Below are 20,541 nucleotides of genomic sequence, written 5' to 3'. Positions count from 1 at the left end.
AAATAATGACTATTCAATGATATGAAATGGCTCATATCAATTGTAGCTGAAATTGTTTTAACCATACTCCCCCATGTTAGAGGTTTTAGGTTTATTCTGTGCAAATATACCGTTTATTTAGGCATTAGCTCATTGCTTATGCAGAAAGTTAATTGCTCAATAGATTTTCTTTCTAATCACCCTGTTGCACTAGAAGATATTTGATTATATACAATATATACAAACATGCACCGTCATATTTGCACACCACCTAACAGTACATGGTTTTGCTTGTGCTTGCATTACAGAATCCTTGCACTTGTAAACTGGTCTCTTTTATAGATGCTTGGATGAGAAAGCAAATTAATCTCTTGAGATGAAGGACCCTTTTACAGCTGTTATTAAGCAGACATCAGTTCTGTATGTGTGCAGTGTCCACATTGAAATCAAATTTCCTGTCTTGCAAAGCCTCGACTGTTCTTTAAAAATCTGCCATACTCAATACATGCAGTTTTATATAATTTCTAGATTTCAAGAAAGTTGGAAAGTGCATTGCTTGTATGTTTTTTTGTTGTTGTATGTTTCATTTACCTGTGTGAAAAGTTATTTTTGCCTTTTGTAAATGAACACATTTGAAACTAGAAACCATAAGAACCATGGTGCTCTAAGATACAGTTCAGAGCTGTTGAAGTGAGACAGATTTCATTTCTAAGTGCTTCGATGTTTAGTGGGCAGTCGTATCCTGTGTAGCCTCACCTGCACTAAAAAATATTGAACTCATCTTTTCAGTGAAATTAGACTTCAGTGTGAAATCACCAGAAACACAGAATTTCTGACTCCAGCAAAACAACAGCAGATGTTGACTAACAAATATCAAATATTCTGGGCCCATACTGTGACAAGTAAAAGCTGTGATTCAGCGCTGTTCCCCTTTTAGAGACATGAAGGCAGGCTCGAGGTCATGAATGGACACAACAGACAAATGGAAGTGTAGCACTGGCGCTCAGTCAGTCTTTGTCATGAAGAGAGAAGAAATTAGGAGGCGAATCCAAGGTACTCAGGAAACACAGAGAGCCTCATTAAAACATGCCCAGAAACCAGCAAGTTTAATCTAAAAGTATGTCCATGATGATGGTCAAAATGAGCTGGATTCAATTAAGGCGCTTACATTTATTTATGGCACAGAAGCACCTTGAATTGTTCTCTTTTGAGCCTTCCCAGTGAGCACCTGACCTGATTCAACCAATGCATCTGCTTTTTTTTCTTCTGTCAAGTACCAGGAAAATGTCACTTCATCCCTCTTATGTCCATATATGCAGGATTCTTAAAGATGTCCAGTGTACGAAAAGTCAAAATGGGAAATAGTGTTTTTTTTAAAAGGATTAATAACACAAAACAGGATGTAACCGTGTCCAAACTTCATTCCCCATCAGCTACGTAGCAAACTGTTGATAAAATGCCAGCTTGACCCTCTCAATGTGGTGGCACAGCTTGATGGCCGGTCCCAGCTTCAGGTCCATGCACTCCTGCACTGTTGGGAGGTTCAGCAGCAGCAGCGCTTGTCCGTCAATCTCCTACGAACACAGATACATTTAAGAGAAATGCATTTTATATAGATAGATGTTTTTTTTGTTGTTGTTTATTTGGCTCAACCTTCATAGCTGCTGAAATGTTTTGATGGACGTGTGACCGTGGATACCATACTGTGGATACCATAGAAGTGTGTAATTGCACTTTCTGCTGTCAAGTGCAGTGTGCTCTCATCTTGAGTGGCCATTAAGTCTGTGAACATTTCTCACCTGATCCAAGAAAATCCTTGCAAGAGGTGCACAGTCTGTGGTCCTGATGAAGCGAACCACATCAGTTACGCTCCACTCCAGGGGGCTGGTGTCCAAACACAACTTCTGAGGAGGCTCAGTCTTTGAGGTCTGTAAAGCACACAAGACGGGGGTGAGTCAGACAAGAGACTTAGTGATCTCCCAGCCGAAGTGGAAAGGCTCGCAGCTCATTTTAATGCTTACAGACTGAGAAGCGCGCTATCAGACCGAAACCTTTAATAAAAGAAGCACAGGCTGTTTCAAATCTTGTTGATTTGCATATAAGCTGTTCACAACCAAGACACTGGGTCACAGAGAAACAGCAGTGAAAAAGCATTTTTGGCCCCGTTCAGACCTGCTATTCACATGCGTCTTCAGCGATATGATCACAAGTGGTCCTCTCTGTTTCAGAGGATGTCAGCAGAGTAGACAGTCCTCCAGTATGATCAGGAGTCAGGACACATTTGTGTTCACACTGCAAAAACAATGTGTAAACATGCGGCCCAGGACACCTTCGAACGTGGTCTGAGTGATCGGATCTTGGATGCGTCCTGAATGCGTCTTGGGTGTGTTCACACCTGCATTTAGTGCTGACTACTTGTGATCTGATCACCTGAGATGGATGTTAATACCAGGTCTTTTTTCCTTGAAGCAGTAGGATAGAGTGAGTGGTGGAAAGATCATTACAGATGTTATTGAGCAAGGAGTATATTTAATGGAGCAGAGTGCAAAAACTGCAACTTATAAAGTATTCCTCACAGACACAGTGTTTGGAAACATTGATATAAAAATAGCAGAAGATTAATGTTTTGAAATGCTTGCAGAATTTATTGCAAAAGCCATTTTTCTTCATGAACTTTCATTACCTTTGGTGACGGAGGGCGGTTCTCATCATCAGAGAAAGAGGGCGAGCGGGGTTTCCGACGTCTGCGCGTGGGCCTGGGTGTCGCTGGAGGGGAGGGGGATGGTGTGGGGGGCTGAGACTTCCCAGCAGATTGTTCAGAATCATCCTGGAGATCATCCTGCAGTTCTGAGCCAGAGTCTTCACTCAGAGAGTCGTCTTCGTCTAAATCCTCTTCCTCTCCACTGCCCTGCGAGCCAAAGATAAGACCAAAAAAAATGTATCGGTGCAGATTCAAGATAACGATGTTCAGCAATGATGCAACTTGTGCACTGTTCAATGTGGTGCTTCATGAAGGAAGTGTGTGCTACCTGTGGAGAGCCAGCAGGTGTGTTGTCCACAGAAGCTGAGGAGCGTCTCTTCTTATGGACAAAGAGCTGCTTCCTCCTCTTCCTCCTCCTCCCTCTTCTCTTCACTCCACCCTCCAGATTGGTGTGGCCCCCAGGTGGACGGCCAACACGTTTACTCTTCTTCTTACCATAGTAATATGCTGGAGACAAGGCAACAGGCTTATTGTGCTGCATTTGACACAACTAGAGGAATTTGACACATTATTGACAGAGACAGGAATTTTAAAGTGGAGCCAAATCAATTGTGCAAAGAGAGTTTCATGTGCAACCTTCAATACATGTTTTCTCTATGGGAAATGTATTGTTAAATAGGCTGCTAAAGTGGCTCTTTGGAAAAGACATGCTGTCTGGATTGACATGAAAGTAATCATTTGTCTTGTTGCTATGACATTGCATCACTTTCTTAACCCTAAAACTATGGTGTTGCTGCAGTAAACGCATCAAATCATCCAAGACTTCTGTGATGAAAAAAATAGGAAAGATGTCAGCACTGACCAAACATACATGCTTATTCATCGCTTTGTAGACGTTTGTTTCAGTTTCTAAATGACAGATTCTGTCCTTTTGCTTCTCAGAATTTCAGTGCCCATTGATCATTTCTATTTATGACTGACACAACTGAAAAGTACCACACATTTCTTAACAAGGGGAAAATAATGAGCTTTTGTGTTGAATGATTGAGAGTGAGTCTGAATAATTCATAATTAAGGTCACAACTACTGACAAGCAACATTATCTGGTATGCTCACACGTGTTTTCATTGATTATCTAATAAATTATTTACAGGCCCAACTATCTGTGTGTACATGTTTAAACACTTACTGTATTTGGTCTTGGTGAGGACAGAGCAGTTCTCGGAGCAGCGCTCCAGTACCATGCGCGGTCCAAACAGGTTCGGGCAGCACTCTAGCTTGATGCAAGTTTTCCTGCAGAAGTCTGCCACGCGGTCTGCAGTGCGGACGATTTCGACAGTGGCCCGGTAACTCTTTCCCTTGTACCTTATGTTGAAGGAAAGTAATGTAGAACATAAAGTAAATATCCTTGAAAAAAGGAACGATGAGTCAGCCTTTAACTGACTCTTCCTATTATGTCCATGTTTGATCAAACAAGGTTGTTGCAATTATTCATAGAGGTAGTGCTTTAATCTAGTAGTATGAGGAACCTCCTCCCAGGTTCCAGTGTCCAGATATTAATAATAAACGTTTATTCTCATTTGTGTACTCAAGTACATTTTCAATCCAGCATGGGTCCTTAAATAGCCCAGCTGTGAACACTTGTGATATTTCTGCAGCTTTTCTAAAGAGCAGAGAATTCTGATTTGAGGATTAAAGTGTTTTTTTCTACTCACTTGGCTTTGAGTGTCTCTCCATGGCCTTGCCAGCGGCTCTCCTGGTCCAACTGCAGCTCTCTCAGCACACGGCTGGGCTTGTACGCTGAGTTTATCAGGTTACTCAATACCTTGATACAAGACATGCATAGGAAAGGACTATTTACAGACTGTGTGCGTGTTGGAGGTGTTTGTGTTTTTAATGACGCTATGTGGAGCATTTTAAAGAGGAACTATGCAGGATGTTTTAGCTTAAATATGCTACATTTTTACCTTAATCAAACAGCTTTGGTGTAATTGTGTGATGGTTTAATAAATGACATGTAACTTGTTACAGGGAGAATGGAGGCTCTCTGCCTTCAAAGCCTGAAAAACAACTTTGCAAGATCAGCACTGCCACCCTGGTATCCCAGCTCTTGTCTCTCTTGTCTCATAAATGCGCCCCATAACCCGTAATTTCTTGTTTATGACAAGTAAATCTACACAAATATACACGGCGTAACATCGTATGTGATATATAACGTTATGTACCAATCTATTGATTGATTTCTTTTGGGCTTTGTTGTAAACAAACGCACATGGCCGAGAGGAGGGTTAGCAAAACAGCGGAAAAGCGGCTAGACTTGCATACTAGATCCCCTTTAACACCACAAACTGAGAGAAAACCTTCATGATCCTTAACAAATGACACTGTTAATGGTAGCACGTCATTAACTCTTACTAGTATCTACATTGTTGTCAAAAGCTGAACAAGCCTTCTCACCTCTTTGAGCACGAGCACGCAGTTTCCAGGGCCGATGAACTGCGGCAGCTCTGCGATGCGTCCCTTGTTAAGGTACGGCCCTGAGAAGCAGCGATGGTTGAAGTAGATCTTGGGGCAGCAGTATTTCCCATTCCCCTGCCCTGCACATGGATGCAACATGAGACACAAATGATGAAACAGCCACACACAGTCAGGAGGTGTAATATATCACCGTCTGACATCCTCCACTGAGGCAGACCACTCACCTGTTTCTGACTGGTTGGCCATCTGCTGCTTGACAGCATCAGGTGATGAAGACTTTGGAGGAGTTCTGCTGTAAAGCGATGAAATCTGAGTTAGATGCTGAAAGGTGGTTAGACCCCATTAACTCAAACCAATAAACCAGTCAATGCTCCCACCCTTCCTCCTGTACTCACTGTTTCTCTGGCTGCACCACAGCGATCTTCCTCTCCTTCTCAACTGAAAAAAAAACAAAAACAAAAAAAACATGAATTCCCGGTCAAACTATTTCAGTGTGTCACTCATGTGGTGGTCAGGGTAAAGACTCCATTATGTCTTATTGCAGCATTAGTAACAGTCTTGTGGTGGCAGTTGTGTAAAGGCCACAAGAGTCCACTATGACGAGTCAGTCCAGACGCTGAATACCTGAGGGCTTGATGGGATGGACAAGTGGATATCCATTTGTCTCACACCAGCTCGCAGGGAAGATGTCAAGGGAGTCCACATGAACTATCAACTCTGGCATCGGCTGCTTCAGTCCTGCACAAACACACACACATACACACGTTAATTTCCTAGGAAATTCAATTAAATATACAGTGAGATTATCGGTGAGAAATGCCAAATTGCACATGAAAACAATAATGGATGATACATGCAAATATATACAGTTATGTTCATAATAATAGCAGTGTGTTTAAAAAGGTGAGTAAACCTCAAAATTCTTCAAATAAATTGTATTTTAAGGAACACAACTGCATTGGGGACACTGCACATTCTATTTCAAACCAAGAAAATTGGAAAAAGTAATTTAATTTGATAATATTTTACAGAAAGTCAAGAAATATAATGTTCAAAAAAATAGCAGTGTTGACATCTTTCTTTACACGCTTGCTGGTGTGTTTGGGGTCATTGTCTTGTTTGGGGTCATTTCCTCTTCAGTATACGGCAACATGACTACTTCCAGTATTCTGGTGTACTCAAACTGATCCATGATCCCTGGTATGCGATAAATAGGACCAACACCATAGTACGAGAAACATCCCCATATCATGATGCTTGCACCACCATCAAAGACGGTTTATAAACCAAGACCTTTCATGACGAGTCAGCTTCCTGTATGCATGTCACGTGGGCTTCTGCACGGCCACGCCCCTTTAGAGAGACCAGAGGCAGTTTGGAGTGTATTGATTCCTATGGGACAATTTAATGTGAACACCGATTATGATCGGGCCTTTCTCCCCACGGTCACTGAAGCAAATTTTGGACTCATTTTTCACAAGCCACATCTCTTCTGAACAGTTTGACACCAAAATGGTAATTTTCAGACGGAGAGATCCGGAGAAAATCCACTTTGTTCAAGACCTGTCTCTGTCTCTACGACACACTCTCGCGAGATTTGGCACAGATCTCCTAGGCAACGTCAAACAAACGGCCGCGAACTCCCGTGAAAATGATTTAAATTATTTTTGGCATGCTAAATATTACTGTTAGTAGTGTAAATATTTTATGTTATCATAAGAAAATATAAATATCTCACTTTCATCTACCTAAAAATTGTATAAATCCACACACACGTTCACAGACGAGGTGGGGTGACGGTTGGCCACGCCCATTTAGAGAGACAGGAAGTGTATACCATTTCATATCATTGGAGCAGCCGCTCATGGAGTATCTTTCCATTTATTGAATATCTTTGCCACCATGCTTCACCGTCTTCACTGTGTACTGTGGCTTGAATTCAGTGTTTGCAGGACGTCTGACAAACTGTCTGTGGCCCAAAAAGAAGAATCTTACTCTCATCAGTCCACAAAATATTACGCCATTTCTTTTTAGGCCAGTCAATGTGTTATTTGCCAAATTGTAACCGCTTCATTACATGTATTTTTTTTAACAATGGGACTTTGCGGGGGCTTCTTGGTGGTAGCTTGGCTTCACATAGACGTCGTCTGATTGTTACAGTACTCACAGGCAATCTTAGATCTTCTTTGATACTCCTGGAGCTGATCATTGGCTGAGCCTTTGCCATTTTGGTTATTCTCCGATCCCTTCGAATAGTCGTTTTTCTTTTTCTTCCTCGCCTTTCTGGTTTTGGCTGCGTTTGATATCATTTTAGCTGAACAGCCTATCATTTTCTGCACTTCTTTATAGGTTTTCCCCTCTTTTATTAATTTTCTTAATCAAAGAATGCTCTTCTTCTTAACAGTGTCTTGAACAACCCATTTTACTCTGTTTTTCAAGGACAAATGCACAGCCAGCATATGCAGCATCAGTTGCCTTGATCCTTGAATAAGGGCCACCTGTTTAACACCTATTTTTTTTCACATAATCAATGACCTCAATAATTGAACCTGGCACTGCTATTTTTTTGAACACGCCCCTTTCAGTAAATGATTCAGTTTCACAGAATCAGCAGCATGCACGTCATGCCTGTTGGGTCTGTTGGTTTTCTATACCTTTACCAAACCTTCTAGAAAAAGTTGAAAAAAAAAAGAGTTGAAATTCTAACAAAATCAGTGATTTATCTTGCAAGTGATGTCAGACTGCTATTATTTTGAACACAACTGTATATACAGTAGTATACTATATATATATATATTTTTTTAAATCTCTGTATCTAACATTTGTGTTTTCTCTGCTGGAGAGAGAATCGTCTGCTCAACCAGGAGGCTTAGATTAGAATCACACGGGAATACTCTACATGTTATACAAATGTGCAACTGGACTGCACTGAAGTGATACCTGTTAATCTTTATCTATTTCAATCTACTCAAATATGCACATTCTTTCACCATCCCATCTCACCTTCCAGGCTGAGCCAAATGTATTGCCCTTTGACCTTGGTGACTGTTGCCACATGAATGTTCTCAGGTGACAACGGGTTGACAGCCTCCAGTTTCATGGTCTCTTTGAAGATGTGGTCACACTCCTCCTGGCAGGTAAACAGAGAGGGGAAAAACCGTAAGAGCTATTTCACAGCAGTGGATGTTGTGTGCTCTGTGATTTTTATCCACTATGAAATCGCCACATATTCACTCTCTGATACAGGGGAGAGTGGGCCAGCTGTTTACACCCAATCACTGTGCAGAAACATGCTCTCTTCACAAGCATTTTATTTATCTGTCATTCAAATATGCAGTTTCATTTCCTTTCCTTCCTTTCCGTTTTTGGTTTTGCAGTATACTGTATAAAATACATATTTACTTTGTATAAAGCTGCAACTGCTCAAATTTGAGCCTGATCAATCCTGAAGTCTTACTGCACCAAACCTGGTGATTTGCGATGTGCATGCACCAAGCTGTGTACACTGGGAACTGCACATATTAGACATGAAAAATTAAAGGCTGCTGCAGTTCTTTTACAGGAAACATGTACATTTCTGACTTTTAAAAAAAGAACTACAGTACATGCTGGTTGATTTTTTCCCCATTACGTAACAAAAATGAGGTTGTAAATCCAGCAAGTTAAACATATGTACACATACATTCAGTATATATGGGTTAAACTCAGCTTGACTTACAGTTGGGAAGCATTGCTGAGGAGCAGCTTCAGCCTCACACTGTTTCAGATAATCTGCCCAGTCAAAGTCTGGACCCTGGTATCCTGCATGAGATGAAATAAATAAAGGAGGAGGACGAAGCAGACAGAAAGGGGGAAGCAAGAGTAAATGAAAGATACCAAATAAAATCAATAGGAGAGAGGCAAAGACAGACTGCCTGAGTGATCTAATCACTGTCATTTCTTACTTTCTGATATCCCAGATAATCAATCAAAGTAAATGGTTATCAAGGGACAATGTTTGAATGACAATGAAGCAGACCTGGCGGGGGGCTGAGAGGGAGCCCGTTTTTGAGGCTCCACTGCGCAGGGAAGATCCCGGCAGTGTCCCTGTGACACAGGAAGGACCGTCCTGTTCCCTCTGACTCCTCAATACCACAAAGGTCGTCCATCGTCACTAGGAAGTATTGCTCATTGAACACCTGAAAAAGAGAGGTCAGTTTAAGACACTTAAAGACATTCTTAACTGACAACCAACATCTGTTTTGTTAGTCCAATTAACATAATTGGGCAGTGTCCTGCTGACTGCAAAGTCAAGATCTGATTGGATAAATGGTGAAAAAGCAGAAATCATGATTCAACTGAATAGCGTCTCGGTCTTGCTGAGGCATGTGGGATAACAATTTCTTAACCACAAAGTAAAGACAGTTTGGTAGTGACGACAGTGAGGATAAACATTTAAAGCCAATAAATAGCAAAACATTGCAGCACAGCAGAGACAGATTTGATAGGAAAGTCTGTTACCTTGGTGACAGTGGCAGGCCTGATGGAAATAGGAGCAGCAGGGTCAACAGCCTCCAGTTTCATTCCTTCCTTGAAACAATGAGCAGCAATAGTGGGCTGATCCTAAGACAAACAACACATGTACAGAGTCATTTTCAAAAGTTGAACTCCTGGAAATATTGTATGACCCACTTCTGGAGGGGAACGTCACAACTTTTAATGTATATTTATCAAATCTGTACTAGAAGACCAACAGAGATACAGTATATACAAGATATAAGCATGCGTAGCAGTACCTGACAAAAGTCCACTTGATCATCCTGAGGCAGATCACTGATCCGCTGTTTCACCTCCTCCCACTCTTCCTCTGTCCGCAGTGCCAACAGGTCTGAAACAAGCAAACACACACACACATCAGCTGCTGCGGAGCAAGACCTGACTTCCTGATGACTGCAGCATCATTTGATCATCAATTACATATTTGAAAAAAAGAGAAGGTTAAATATAAAATATTCACCTAAATTTTACTCTGCAAACTTTCTGAATCAAACCTTTATATCTGAGTTTATATTTACTTATCTGCTTGATGTTAGTTACCCCTCCACTCCTCTGAGGACACCACAATTAAATAAATAAGCCAAAAACAAAATCATCCACAATTCGACCACAACCACAGCACATACAAACTTTTCAACATTTCATTTGATATAAAATGCGTAATACTTCCCCCACGATTTTATGCAATGAAAATACACACTATAAAATGGCTTACCTGAAGGTCTACCTTTAACGTTATGGTTTCTTCCAAATCACTTTTACTGCTCACTCTAATATATAATTAACTTTCAAAGGGAGGGTATCCGGTATATATATATATATATAAAAAAAAAACTCCACCATTTTAGCAATAAAAGCCTGGAATTAAACATCAAAAAGGTTTTAGCTGCTGTGCCAGGAAAGAGATACAGCCTGTGGTGCTTCTTACATCTTGCATATTAACAAACTTTATTCACTTGAAGAGTATTAGCAGATCACGGCCTTGAAAACAATGATCTATCTAATCCTACATGGAAAATCAATTTCAAGGTCTATTGGGATACCACTACATTTTAAATAATAGTGTCTGGTATATCCTCATGATGCACTTGTCAAAGTATTGAAGAATTTGAATATACCTGACATAATTTGAGTATATGCAATGGAATAATAAATCTGATTGAGAAAGTAGGATTTTTTTTTTTCAGATGTGCCTCTAGATAAAGGACACAGTGTAACAGGTAACAATAGGGCCCAAACTGCGTAACCCTTCTATGAGTGTGAATTTGTCTTGTGTCCTTCCATTCCAGAAACTATTACTCATGCCTGTTTTGGCAGTAAAGATCTAGCCACCATTTTCCCTTTCTTCCTTTTGTTTCTAAATATACAACCTGACCCGTGTCAGTGCCACTGACCTGAGGGAGGCCTGAGGGTGCAGCCATGCTCTTTGGCCCAGCCGGGTGGGTGGAGGCGTGGGTGGAGATAAAAGAGCCAGACGGTTGCGGGTGTATCTGGGAGGCCTTCGGTGCCTACCAGGCGCAGCTTCAGCCGCCCTCCCACATTCTCCTCCACCTCAGCAGCCCAGGCCAGACCCGAGTCAGCACTGTCCTGGAGCTCCACATAGCAGCCTGCACACAGCAGCTCTATTGGGTCTCTACCACGCTGAGGCTGTGGGGGTGGGGGTTGTGGGGTTGGAGGGGGGGGGGAGACAAAGCCAAATGAACACACACCTAGGCAAGACGACAAATTTGCACTGAGAGAGAATGCACCGCATGAGTAAGTGGCAGAACTGAAGCACAGTCACTGAAAGCAAACTAATGGCGCTAAAGAATTTCACAGACTGTTCCTAAAGTGAATTTGCTTTCGGCAGCACAGCCTTGGTGCTGTAAACAAAAGCCCAGAGCCTTGGGTTGTGTAGACTTCGGCCTGGGTATGCATGCCAGACTTCATAAGAGATATATTGTCATGTTCAGTTTTAAGTTCACATTTATTCCAATTGACATTTTAAGTGTTTGGTTTTTGCCCTGTCTGTGTGCCATTTTTTAAATGGAATTACAAACACTCTTCATGCTTTTAGATTTAAATCTAAAAGACACAGCAAACAACAGTAAAACATGACGTGACAGCTGTTCAGTGTGTGTGCATGTGCGTGCGTGTGTGTGTCACGAATCTGATCACCTGAGGCCAGAAACTGTCAACTTGGTGTTGTTCTGACGTCAGTTGTATTGACTGAACTTGGATAGTTAAAAAATGGACAGTTAAAAAATGATGGTGAAAGTTTGACTTAAGTTTGACTAACCTCAAATGTTTTATTTACAGCATTATGCGTTTTTAAAAGTTGTCAGATTCATCATATCGTTACAGATAGAGGAGAGTGTTTGAGGCACAACCAGAGACAAAAGCTAAAGCTGCACCCTGGGTGTGAATGTACTGAGGAAGGACAGCTGCTCTGTTCCTCTGCCTTACCAATTCCAGCAGGTTGGCAGGCACACCACACTCCTCAGCCAGGGCCTTTTCCAGCAGAGCTTCCCAGTCCTGGTGCTTCTCACGCACACCTGAGGTGGATCATATACATACAGCTTTTAGTTTATTCACAAAACAACCAGGTGGGCTCAGGATCACATGCTCCACACATCAACTAATAACAAAGTTAAACAAAAATAATAGAGATGTGTACTTGACATCAGCAATTTATCAATGTATAATATTAAAGGGATAGTTCAACATTTTGGCAAATTGGCCCATTGCCATAATCCCTATAGTCGTAGCAGTAGGTTTGTCGGTTATTTGTCGGTGTGAGCTATTTTTAGAACGGCAGAGCAGAGCCGCGAGCTGCTCAGAGCTATGCTACGGAGGCTAATGGGATTTCTTGGTTTCCCTCATCAAACTCATCAAATACACAATCCAACAACTCCAAAACGCTCTGGTGGACAAGTTGTGACCTGCACATTCACCACGCTATGAGATATTAACAGATCGTTACGAGACAGAGTTGTTTTTGAGGTAAATTCATGCAAAATCGCTGATGTGCGTTCCCATCGGGGGCAGTTTTTCGGCAAGCAGTCTCTGCATTTGCCTCAAAAACAACTCCGTCTCATATCATTCCGTTATTATCTCATAGCGTGGTGAATGTGCAGGTCACAACTTGTCCACCAGAGCGTTTTGGAGTTGTTGGATTGTGTATTTGATGAATTTGATGAGAGAAACCAAGAAATCCCATTAGCCTCCGTAGCATAGCTCTGAGCAGCTCGCGGCTCTGCTCTGCCGTTCTAAAAATAGCTTGCACCGACAATTAAACGTAACGAACCTACTAGGGCTGACCGGTTATCATATTTTGATAATCGAAGCTTCGCGGACATAGAATCGATTTTAATCGAAGCTTCGACGGTTGGTGGGGTGCGCGATCGTAACGGGGGGGGTCGTAGCGGAAATAATGAAAGTAATGGCAAACAAACACTGCATATCTCCAAAATCAGGCAGGTTTCCAGGATGCCAAGTCGCCTACTCATTTTAATGTAACAATTGCCGATGAATGTGTCAAAAAGGAAAAAAGTAAGAAAAAAACAATCGATCACAGACTTAAAGATCGATTACCATGGCAACGAACGAAGCTTCAATTTTTTTGGGTCAGCCCTAGAACCTACTTCTATGATATAGGGATTATGGCAATGGGCCAATTTGCAAAAATGTTTAACTATCCCTTTAAAATAATCACAATTTAACGATACAGGAAAGGCACTTTATAACTTTTCTGTCTCAATAGGCGAATTACATCTTATACATTGAATCTCTCAACAAAAAAACAACCCCAGCCATGCCTCACCTTCAGGGGCCCGCATGGTCTTGCCATGCTGGCGGCTCCAGCCCAGTGGGTGGAGGTCTGCCGTCATGATATCACACCAGAAATCCGCCCGCCGGTCATCCTGATATCCCTCATAACGTAGCAGCAGCAGCTGGCCACATGTAGTTATGATGTTGGCCACCCAGTAAGGGCTGTCAGCCTCTGAGCGCACACACACCTCCAGCTTCATGCCTGGTGTCAGTCCGGTCTGCAGGTCCTGGTCCACCTGAGACAGGGACAGCAGAACAGAGGAACAGGAAGTCATTCAATTAATTGAAAAGTTACGGTTAGTAACAAGTTTCATTTTTACAGTTTCTAGTTTCATTCTGGGTTTGTAATCATTTTACATACAAAACATCTAAGGAAAATGCACAAAGAAAAAACTAGAAATTACTTTACTTCCACTATTCCACTGCTACTGTTGACTTTTTTTCTTTCCAGTTAAACCAACTTTCTTAAATATTAAGTGTGAAAGGTCTCATATTTTACAGTTTTTCTCCTCTCACATTTCTATCTGGAGATTCAACAAGAACAAGATACAGTGTGTCTGTTTCTGAGCCCCTCTTCTGATTGTCTGACTGACTTTCTGAGTGATGCAGGACCAGGCCAACTACAGTACAGATTTGTAAAAAGTTTCTACTGAAATGAACTGAACAGGGGTTCAAGACTAAAAAGTTTCAGTATTTCAAAATTAATAAACTGACATCTATTACTGTCTGCAAGCTCTGCATTGACTTTCGAACATCTAATGATTGTGTGGTGTTTGACATTATTCTGTCTTGTAGCATGATAGCTAGCTGACCACTTAGGCTTGTATTGTTGATAGAGTTTATCTGTTATATAGCACATTCTCCAGGCACGGAAACCCCACTTTCAATAATAGTGGTCCTTTAAAACTGTTATTTGTAGAAGCTCTGTTACAAATGGTGATACTACAGTGACTCGTGTGTTTATGCTGTTGAATGCCTTATCACATGCTGCTGAAACCATTTCTGAGGAAGAACTTTATTTGCTGACAAATTCAATCGACATGAGTCATGGTTTCAGAATTAATAGTTTTGAAACTAACGACCATTTATTTGGTGAACCCTAACCCTTGGCACAGAAACTAAATAATCGATTATGAGTAGGTTTTTCCGGAGATGTGTGATGTGTGTGGTTGCTCAGAAGGCAGCACCCACATGTTTGAAGGCGTGATGGGGCACAGACACAGTCTCAGTCTCCTCCAGGTAGTCGTCCCAGTTGAAGTCACACACATCCTGAGCAGAGTCTCCATCTGAAACACACACATAGACAGAAAATGTTGCTCCTTTCCAACCTGCTTTCAAACATTTTATCTTACTCATTTCATGCAGCTGTTCACAGAGTAGTTCTTACCAGACTCCAGTGACTCCTGACTCATGCTGGTGCCCCCTCAAGGCCAAGACAAGGCGCTCTGAGGAGGAACAGAGGAGGATTATTATTATCCCCTGAGAGTAAATGAATGAGCACTGGTCCAAAACTGTGGTGACACAGAGAGAAGAACACATGGAAATGAAACAATTTCACTGAGCCACCCTCCAAACAGCCGTAAACCTCATCATTTATCAATGATCTCTGCGCTCACAACTGTTTTCAACAACTGTAAGATTAATGAGACAGGTGATACCGCTAGCTTGTAACAGCCCTCTCAGCACCTCCTCACAAGCCAAACTGTATCAGCGAGAAGTTACACGAACAACTGCAAATCACGGTCGAGACTTATTCTTGCTGGCTACGGCACCCACAATACACCACTTAAGATACATGAAATAGTTAAGTTATTGAAATACAAATAACAAAAAGTTCACATTCAAATAAATATGTGTAGCAGCAGTCTAGTAAAAAAAAACAACAACAACTTTAAACCAAGCCCTGGGCTCAGGAATGACAAAATTTAACTTGAGAGCCTTGTTTCAAGGCCAAAATGACAAGATTGTGTCTAAATTCCTCAGTCATTGTGAAATCAAGGTCCATTTTGATAATAGAGCTGTGCAGATACCAAAACTTTTGTGAAGCTACGACATCAATATTCAGAGGCATCTATCTGGCCCTGGCCTCAGTCAGTGCAAATCCGGAGAAGTGGTGAATAAAATCAAAAATTACATGCTGCATATTTGCCATTCATTAGGGCAGCGCAGGCTAGCACCTAAGTAACACACCAGATGGTATGTGATTGGGAAATATATTAAATTATGCTAATCTCATCCAGCCTCACCTCTACTTGTGAGACTCATTAGGGCTTAACACTTAAAAGCAGTAATCTAATACCATTTCCTGCCCAAATGTAAAGATTCAGACGGCGCCTTGACATGAATGTGGACACACACGCATCCAACTCTGACACATCAAACTGACCCGCGGCATTGTGGCAAAGCTGATGCAATAAGTTAATACAACAAGAGAGATGGCATGAATGAGAGAGAAGGGAGTGCTGGGCGTGAAGAGAGTGAACAGCGAAGAGAGCGGTGTATGGGATGCTGAAGATAGCTGCTCTGTCACGGCAGCTCCATTCAGCCGGCCTGTCAGGCTCGTCTTTGTCATGTCTGACGTCTCTATTAAAACCAGGGCCGGCATCAGAATCGACCCCCTCCCGACCACCGGACTGCCACCGCGACCCTCGTGCTCCGTTGGGATCAGCGCCGCCTTTCACCCCTCGACCCTGCCCCAGACTCCCTCTGTCTTTCTCCCCCCACCCTCCGACACATACATACACACACCAGAGGGCCTCATTGTCCCTGGGGGTCGCACTCCTAGCATGAGAGTGAAGAAAAAAAAGAAAGAAAGCTGAAGTAGAGAGGCTATATTCCAACACCTGATGCCAACATATTTTACAATTTTAGAATATTCATTTATTCAAGGTAAAAGTTGATTCCATTTCTATAAACGCAATTTCAGCTTTTAAGTTCCTGGGATGTTTTTTTTTTACAATCATTTTTGTGTTTTTTCTATGTTTGTGAACATTTTTGATGCAATTTAAAAATGATGAAAATGAATTCTCAAAAAGCAAAAAAATAAGGGTCTGTGTTTGGGTTCAGTGCCTTTCAGCGACACACTGATTGGAACATTTCTGACAACTATCAGTAACTAAAAAAAAAAAAAAAAGCTTTCAAGATTTGCTGTGACTTATTTGAGTAAGTAAGTTTCTGCAGCACTTAACTTTGCAGAACAGCACAGGAAGAAAAGCAACTTCCCCTCTTTCATACACAGTAAGTGGTCTGTGCAGGACCACAGCTATCAGCAGTCCGCCTGAATCTTTCTGCACCACCCCAGACTCTGACTGAACCTGAAAGAGAAAGGGCTAAATGTGCTCACACCCACTCAAACACACACACACAAATAAGCTCCCACAAACAACTGAGATCCACGCTGCATCCATATGCATCCACACAAGCACTTACTGAATCAGATTCTCATCAGCACTTAACATGCGATTGAGCATTTCTAAACAAGCCTTCCTGAACCTCTGAGGTCTCTGGGCAGGAAATGCAATCTGATAATAATATACACTCACACACACATTTTTACATGAAATAAAATCAAAGTCAGCTTTCAATAAAATGAAATCATCTACTGAAACATTTCCGCTAACACTGCTTAATGGCTCTCTGCTGATCACCAGTAGATGACTTTACATTGCGAGCAGTAATGTAGCAGAAAATTAGTACGTCCTACTGTTATTGTCCATACTCTAATGTATGCAAAACCTATTTTCATAAAAGGACCTATTTCTTTTCCTCAATATCATTTTTTCAGCTGTTATCATGAGGTGTGATATGAATTTGTAGTACAAAAAAAAACCTTCAAGAGATGGTTCACTTGCACCAGTTTCTATAACATTTAGATTGAGCTATAATACGTAGATTTGGCTTCATGGTTCCAGGTTTTGAGATAGCAGTTGCTGAGATTTTTGCATTTGGCACAACACAGGGGAAGTGAATATATTTCTGTTCTCACAGCACTGAAAATTGCATTAAAAAAATTCAGAGGAATCATGTCTTTCCAGAAACTCTGCCCGCTGAACTCTAAATTATCAACAGGCGTCGTTGTGAACTGTTTTCAGGAACTATTTCCTCAACTAGCTCCAATGATAACCGGTCACGGTAAAATGTAACGGGGAAATTGTTTCTGCTGTTGAATTTTTCAAATATGCAAGTGTATGCACTCACTGATAACTACACACATGGCACCATACAAACAAAGCCATAGGGCAGATGAGTCAATGGCCTGTAGGTTTTGTGTTTGTTTTTAGTGATTTGGTGAAATGATCTCTTGACAGCAGTTTTAAAGGGCTGCTTTTACACTGCATGTCACTTCTGCAAATTATGTGATAGAATTGAGAACCAAATTATAAGGCGGCACAGTGGGGGTTCCCATTACTTTCCCTGTTGACTGCCAAGGTAATTTAAACAACTTTAAATGCATCAATATGGACATTATGGGCGGTTGGCAACAAAGAGGGTTGCACTGAAACCTGACAAATAAGAGTTGACCTGCTTATTGGTAACCACCAGCTCTGCCTGCGCTACTACAACTTGAGAACAAACAGGATGCTGCACTGAAGAAGAAAAAAAACAACACTTTTCTTCCACAAAACACAAATAAATGACAACACAGTTACGATCAACTGCTCCATTCAGTTAAAAAAAATGCTTTTGGTTGCCATTGCATAGCGGCACGTCAACTGGAGCAGCGCTGCCAGCGGATCACTCAAGTTGCACAATAGGGAAGTTAAGAGCCAGAGGAAAAAAAAATAGGTTGCAATAAGACAACGTGGGACATGACAACAAAAATGACAACCTAAGTGTCATCCTGTTTTGTGTGACCTAAAAAGCCAACTAAAGCGGAAAAACCTTCATAAACAAACGAGTTTATTCAGCCCATTTATTTGGTGAGGGCTAGGCAGAAATACAAATCGGCTGAGGTCGTGCAACCTTCATTATATAAGACTTCGACATTATAAATATACTGAGTTATTCAAGGGCATATAACTGGAAATTTCCACACAATCCTTGAAGTGGAACTACCTTGAGGTTGCACTGCTTGTAGTACTATACAGACTAAACCCGCAGTATTCAGAAACAGAGATGGGCCATTAACGCAATGGCTTTGCAGGGAGACACTACAGCGCCGACGGTCTAACTTTCACACTGAGGAGAACATGACAGACAGCGATGAGGAGAATTATCAAATCGCTGTCCAATGAATAGACTTGCGGTTCCTAAATGCATAACGGTCGTGTGGGACTCATCGGACACATGGTAAAAAAATCGCCTGTGTCCGAGTCAAGTTACTGAACGTCACGGCTTGAGCAATAAGAGCAGGCTGACGAGCAATAAGGGCGCTTACACTCGACCGAACCCGACTCATCTTTTTGAGAGACGGGAAAAAAGACGAATGCGCCACCACAATACAAAACACCGTAAGGAATTTGTAACAAACAACACAGAGCATGTGAATATTTAGTCGCAAAATTCGCCTCTTACCGCTAAGTAGTTTTTCCAAGTCGGTTTTTTAGATGCCGTTCCTCTCCGCCTGCTCGCTGGCAGCAGCAATGTTGAGCCACCGTGAGTAAAAACCGAAAGCCCCGGTCGGAAGTTTCAAAATAAAAACCGTTATAAGAGCGGAACGTTGCGAACAGTCGTCCGGGCAACAGCGGGGGCTTTTCGTGCAGAGGGGGAAACCGCTCCACTTCCGGTGTCGCGGCGGCTGCAGCTCGCGAGCTTGACGCAGTTCTCGTTCACGACCTCATTCCAATATGGCACAAACGGCCACTGCGCATGTTCTGCCGCCTATATGCCTCTGAGCCCGGCTACATCACACTGACTTCCATCTTCACACACACAATAAAATATCACACAACCAGGACCAAGACTAATATCTGTATAAGACGAACAAAAGAAAATAATGTTAATAAAAAAATAAAAATAAAAACCCTGCGTGTTTATTAATTCTTACCAACATGGGCTGAAACTGATCAGTTGTTACATGTTTTTTTTTTTATATATATCCCCAGCAGAACCAACACTTAGTTCATGCTTAAACTGTAATTAATTGCACATAATCGACCTACTTTGTATAAGTGGAGTGTTTTTTGTCATGAAAAACCTGTTCTTTTAGTGGCAAAGTTATATTTCTATATTGTGTTAATAAAGATGACCTCGAGTTGTTTAATTTGTCTTCACTATAATATTTGTGAAGTAAATGAAACGTGTCACGATGCGCCATAAAGGCTGAATGGAGCACTACTTTTAAAATAAATCACAATAGCGTCCCGTCATAATGACTGGATGGAAACCCTGTGTGTCAGTGCTGCTACGGTACTTCTGCTGCACAGGGATCTCAAGTCGGGTTTTTTGGGGGAGAGAGAGAGAGAGAGGGCGGGAGAAACTGCTGGAAATATGCGTTGACACTGTGGCTGCAATGCTGAAAGTCAATCTATGTTGTATTATAAATGTGCTTTCTTTATGAAATAAGTGCATTCTCGTTTTAGGAAGCGTTTCAAGCCCGATGCGTTGTCTGAAACAGGTTTTGCCGCTCACTTGGACCATATAGGCTACTGCCTCAGATAATCCTCCACAATAGACCAACCCTTCGGATGCCTTTTATAACAAAAGAAAAAAAATACCCGCGGTTTGTACTCGTTGAGGTGGAAACAGTACTATAAATGTGGGTTACAGAAAAGCGATCGGATCTTGCATGAACAGTCGAAACAATCGGAGAGAGACATGAATAAATCAAAAGAGGGGGAGGCATTTACTCCCAAATTCAGTCATTGTATCTAAGTGTAGAGCTTCTCCCGCTGTGTGCTCTATAACAGAAAACTATTGAGAGGATTTTAGCTTTATCAAATATACCTATTGTTGGAAAAAATAAATATAAATGTTTTTCTTTTTGTATCCTGATTTTAATGTGCCAATTACGTGGAGTCATTTTATTTTTAAAGGGTCTACAACTTGAATGCTGGGGTTTTAAAGGCTGTTTGAATAAAGGCTAATTTCTGAACAAC

At 41.6% G+C, this 20,541-nt stretch overlaps 1 protein-coding gene across 2 annotated transcripts; it reads right to left on the bottom strand.

Moving 5' to 3' along the window:
- Positions 1 to 84: 84 nt before the first annotated feature.
- On the bottom strand, positions 85 to 19,231 carry sfmbt1 (Scm like with four mbt domains 1). 2 transcript variants are annotated; one of them, XM_085776158.1, is made up of 21 exons: positions 19,019 to 19,231; positions 14,892 to 14,949; positions 14,696 to 14,790; positions 13,497 to 13,740; positions 12,140 to 12,228; positions 11,089 to 11,341; positions 9,934 to 10,025; positions 9,659 to 9,760; positions 9,177 to 9,336; positions 8,877 to 8,959; positions 8,162 to 8,288; positions 5,783 to 5,896; positions 5,554 to 5,596; positions 5,383 to 5,450; positions 5,138 to 5,277; positions 4,396 to 4,505; positions 3,870 to 4,045; positions 3,009 to 3,187; positions 2,663 to 2,887; positions 1,779 to 1,907; positions 85 to 1,553 (listed from the first exon to the last, which is right to left on the bottom strand). In XM_085776158.1, the coding sequence occupies exons 2-21, from the start codon at positions 14,914 to 14,916 to the stop codon at positions 1,413 to 1,415; spliced, it is 2,595 nt and encodes an 864-aa protein (XP_085632284.1). In that variant the 5' UTR covers positions 14,917 to 14,949; positions 19,019 to 19,231; the 3' UTR covers positions 85 to 1,412. The 2 variants fall into 2 exon arrangements, with proteins under 2 accessions (XP_085632284.1, XP_085632285.1); XM_085776159.1 differs by having other exon boundaries at positions 5,383 to 5,447.
- Positions 19,232 to 20,541: the final 1,310 nt, after the last annotated feature.

This window comes from Trachurus japonicus, chromosome 5 (genome assembly GCF_045865225.1).
Source record: "Trachurus japonicus isolate A0001 chromosome 5, Traja_1.0".
Lineage (NCBI taxonomy): Eukaryota > Metazoa > Chordata > Actinopteri > Carangiformes > Carangidae > Trachurus > Trachurus japonicus.
This window is presented reverse-complemented; position numbering and strand designations above follow the sequence as displayed.

Excerpts from the sequence above, each read along its gene's own strand:
- sfmbt1 (XM_085776158.1), bottom strand. The coding sequence starts at position 14,916 with ATGAGTCAGGAGTCACTGGAGTCTG. Across the intron at positions 14,791-14,891 it reads TCAGGAGTCACTGGAGTCTG|ATGGAGACTCTGCTCAGGAT; the intron begins GTAAGAACTACT and ends TGTGTGTTTCAG. Across the intron at positions 2,888-3,008 it reads CACCTGCTGGCTCTCCACAG|GGCAGTGGAGAGGAAGAGGA; the intron begins GTAGCACACACT and ends TTTGGCTCGCAG.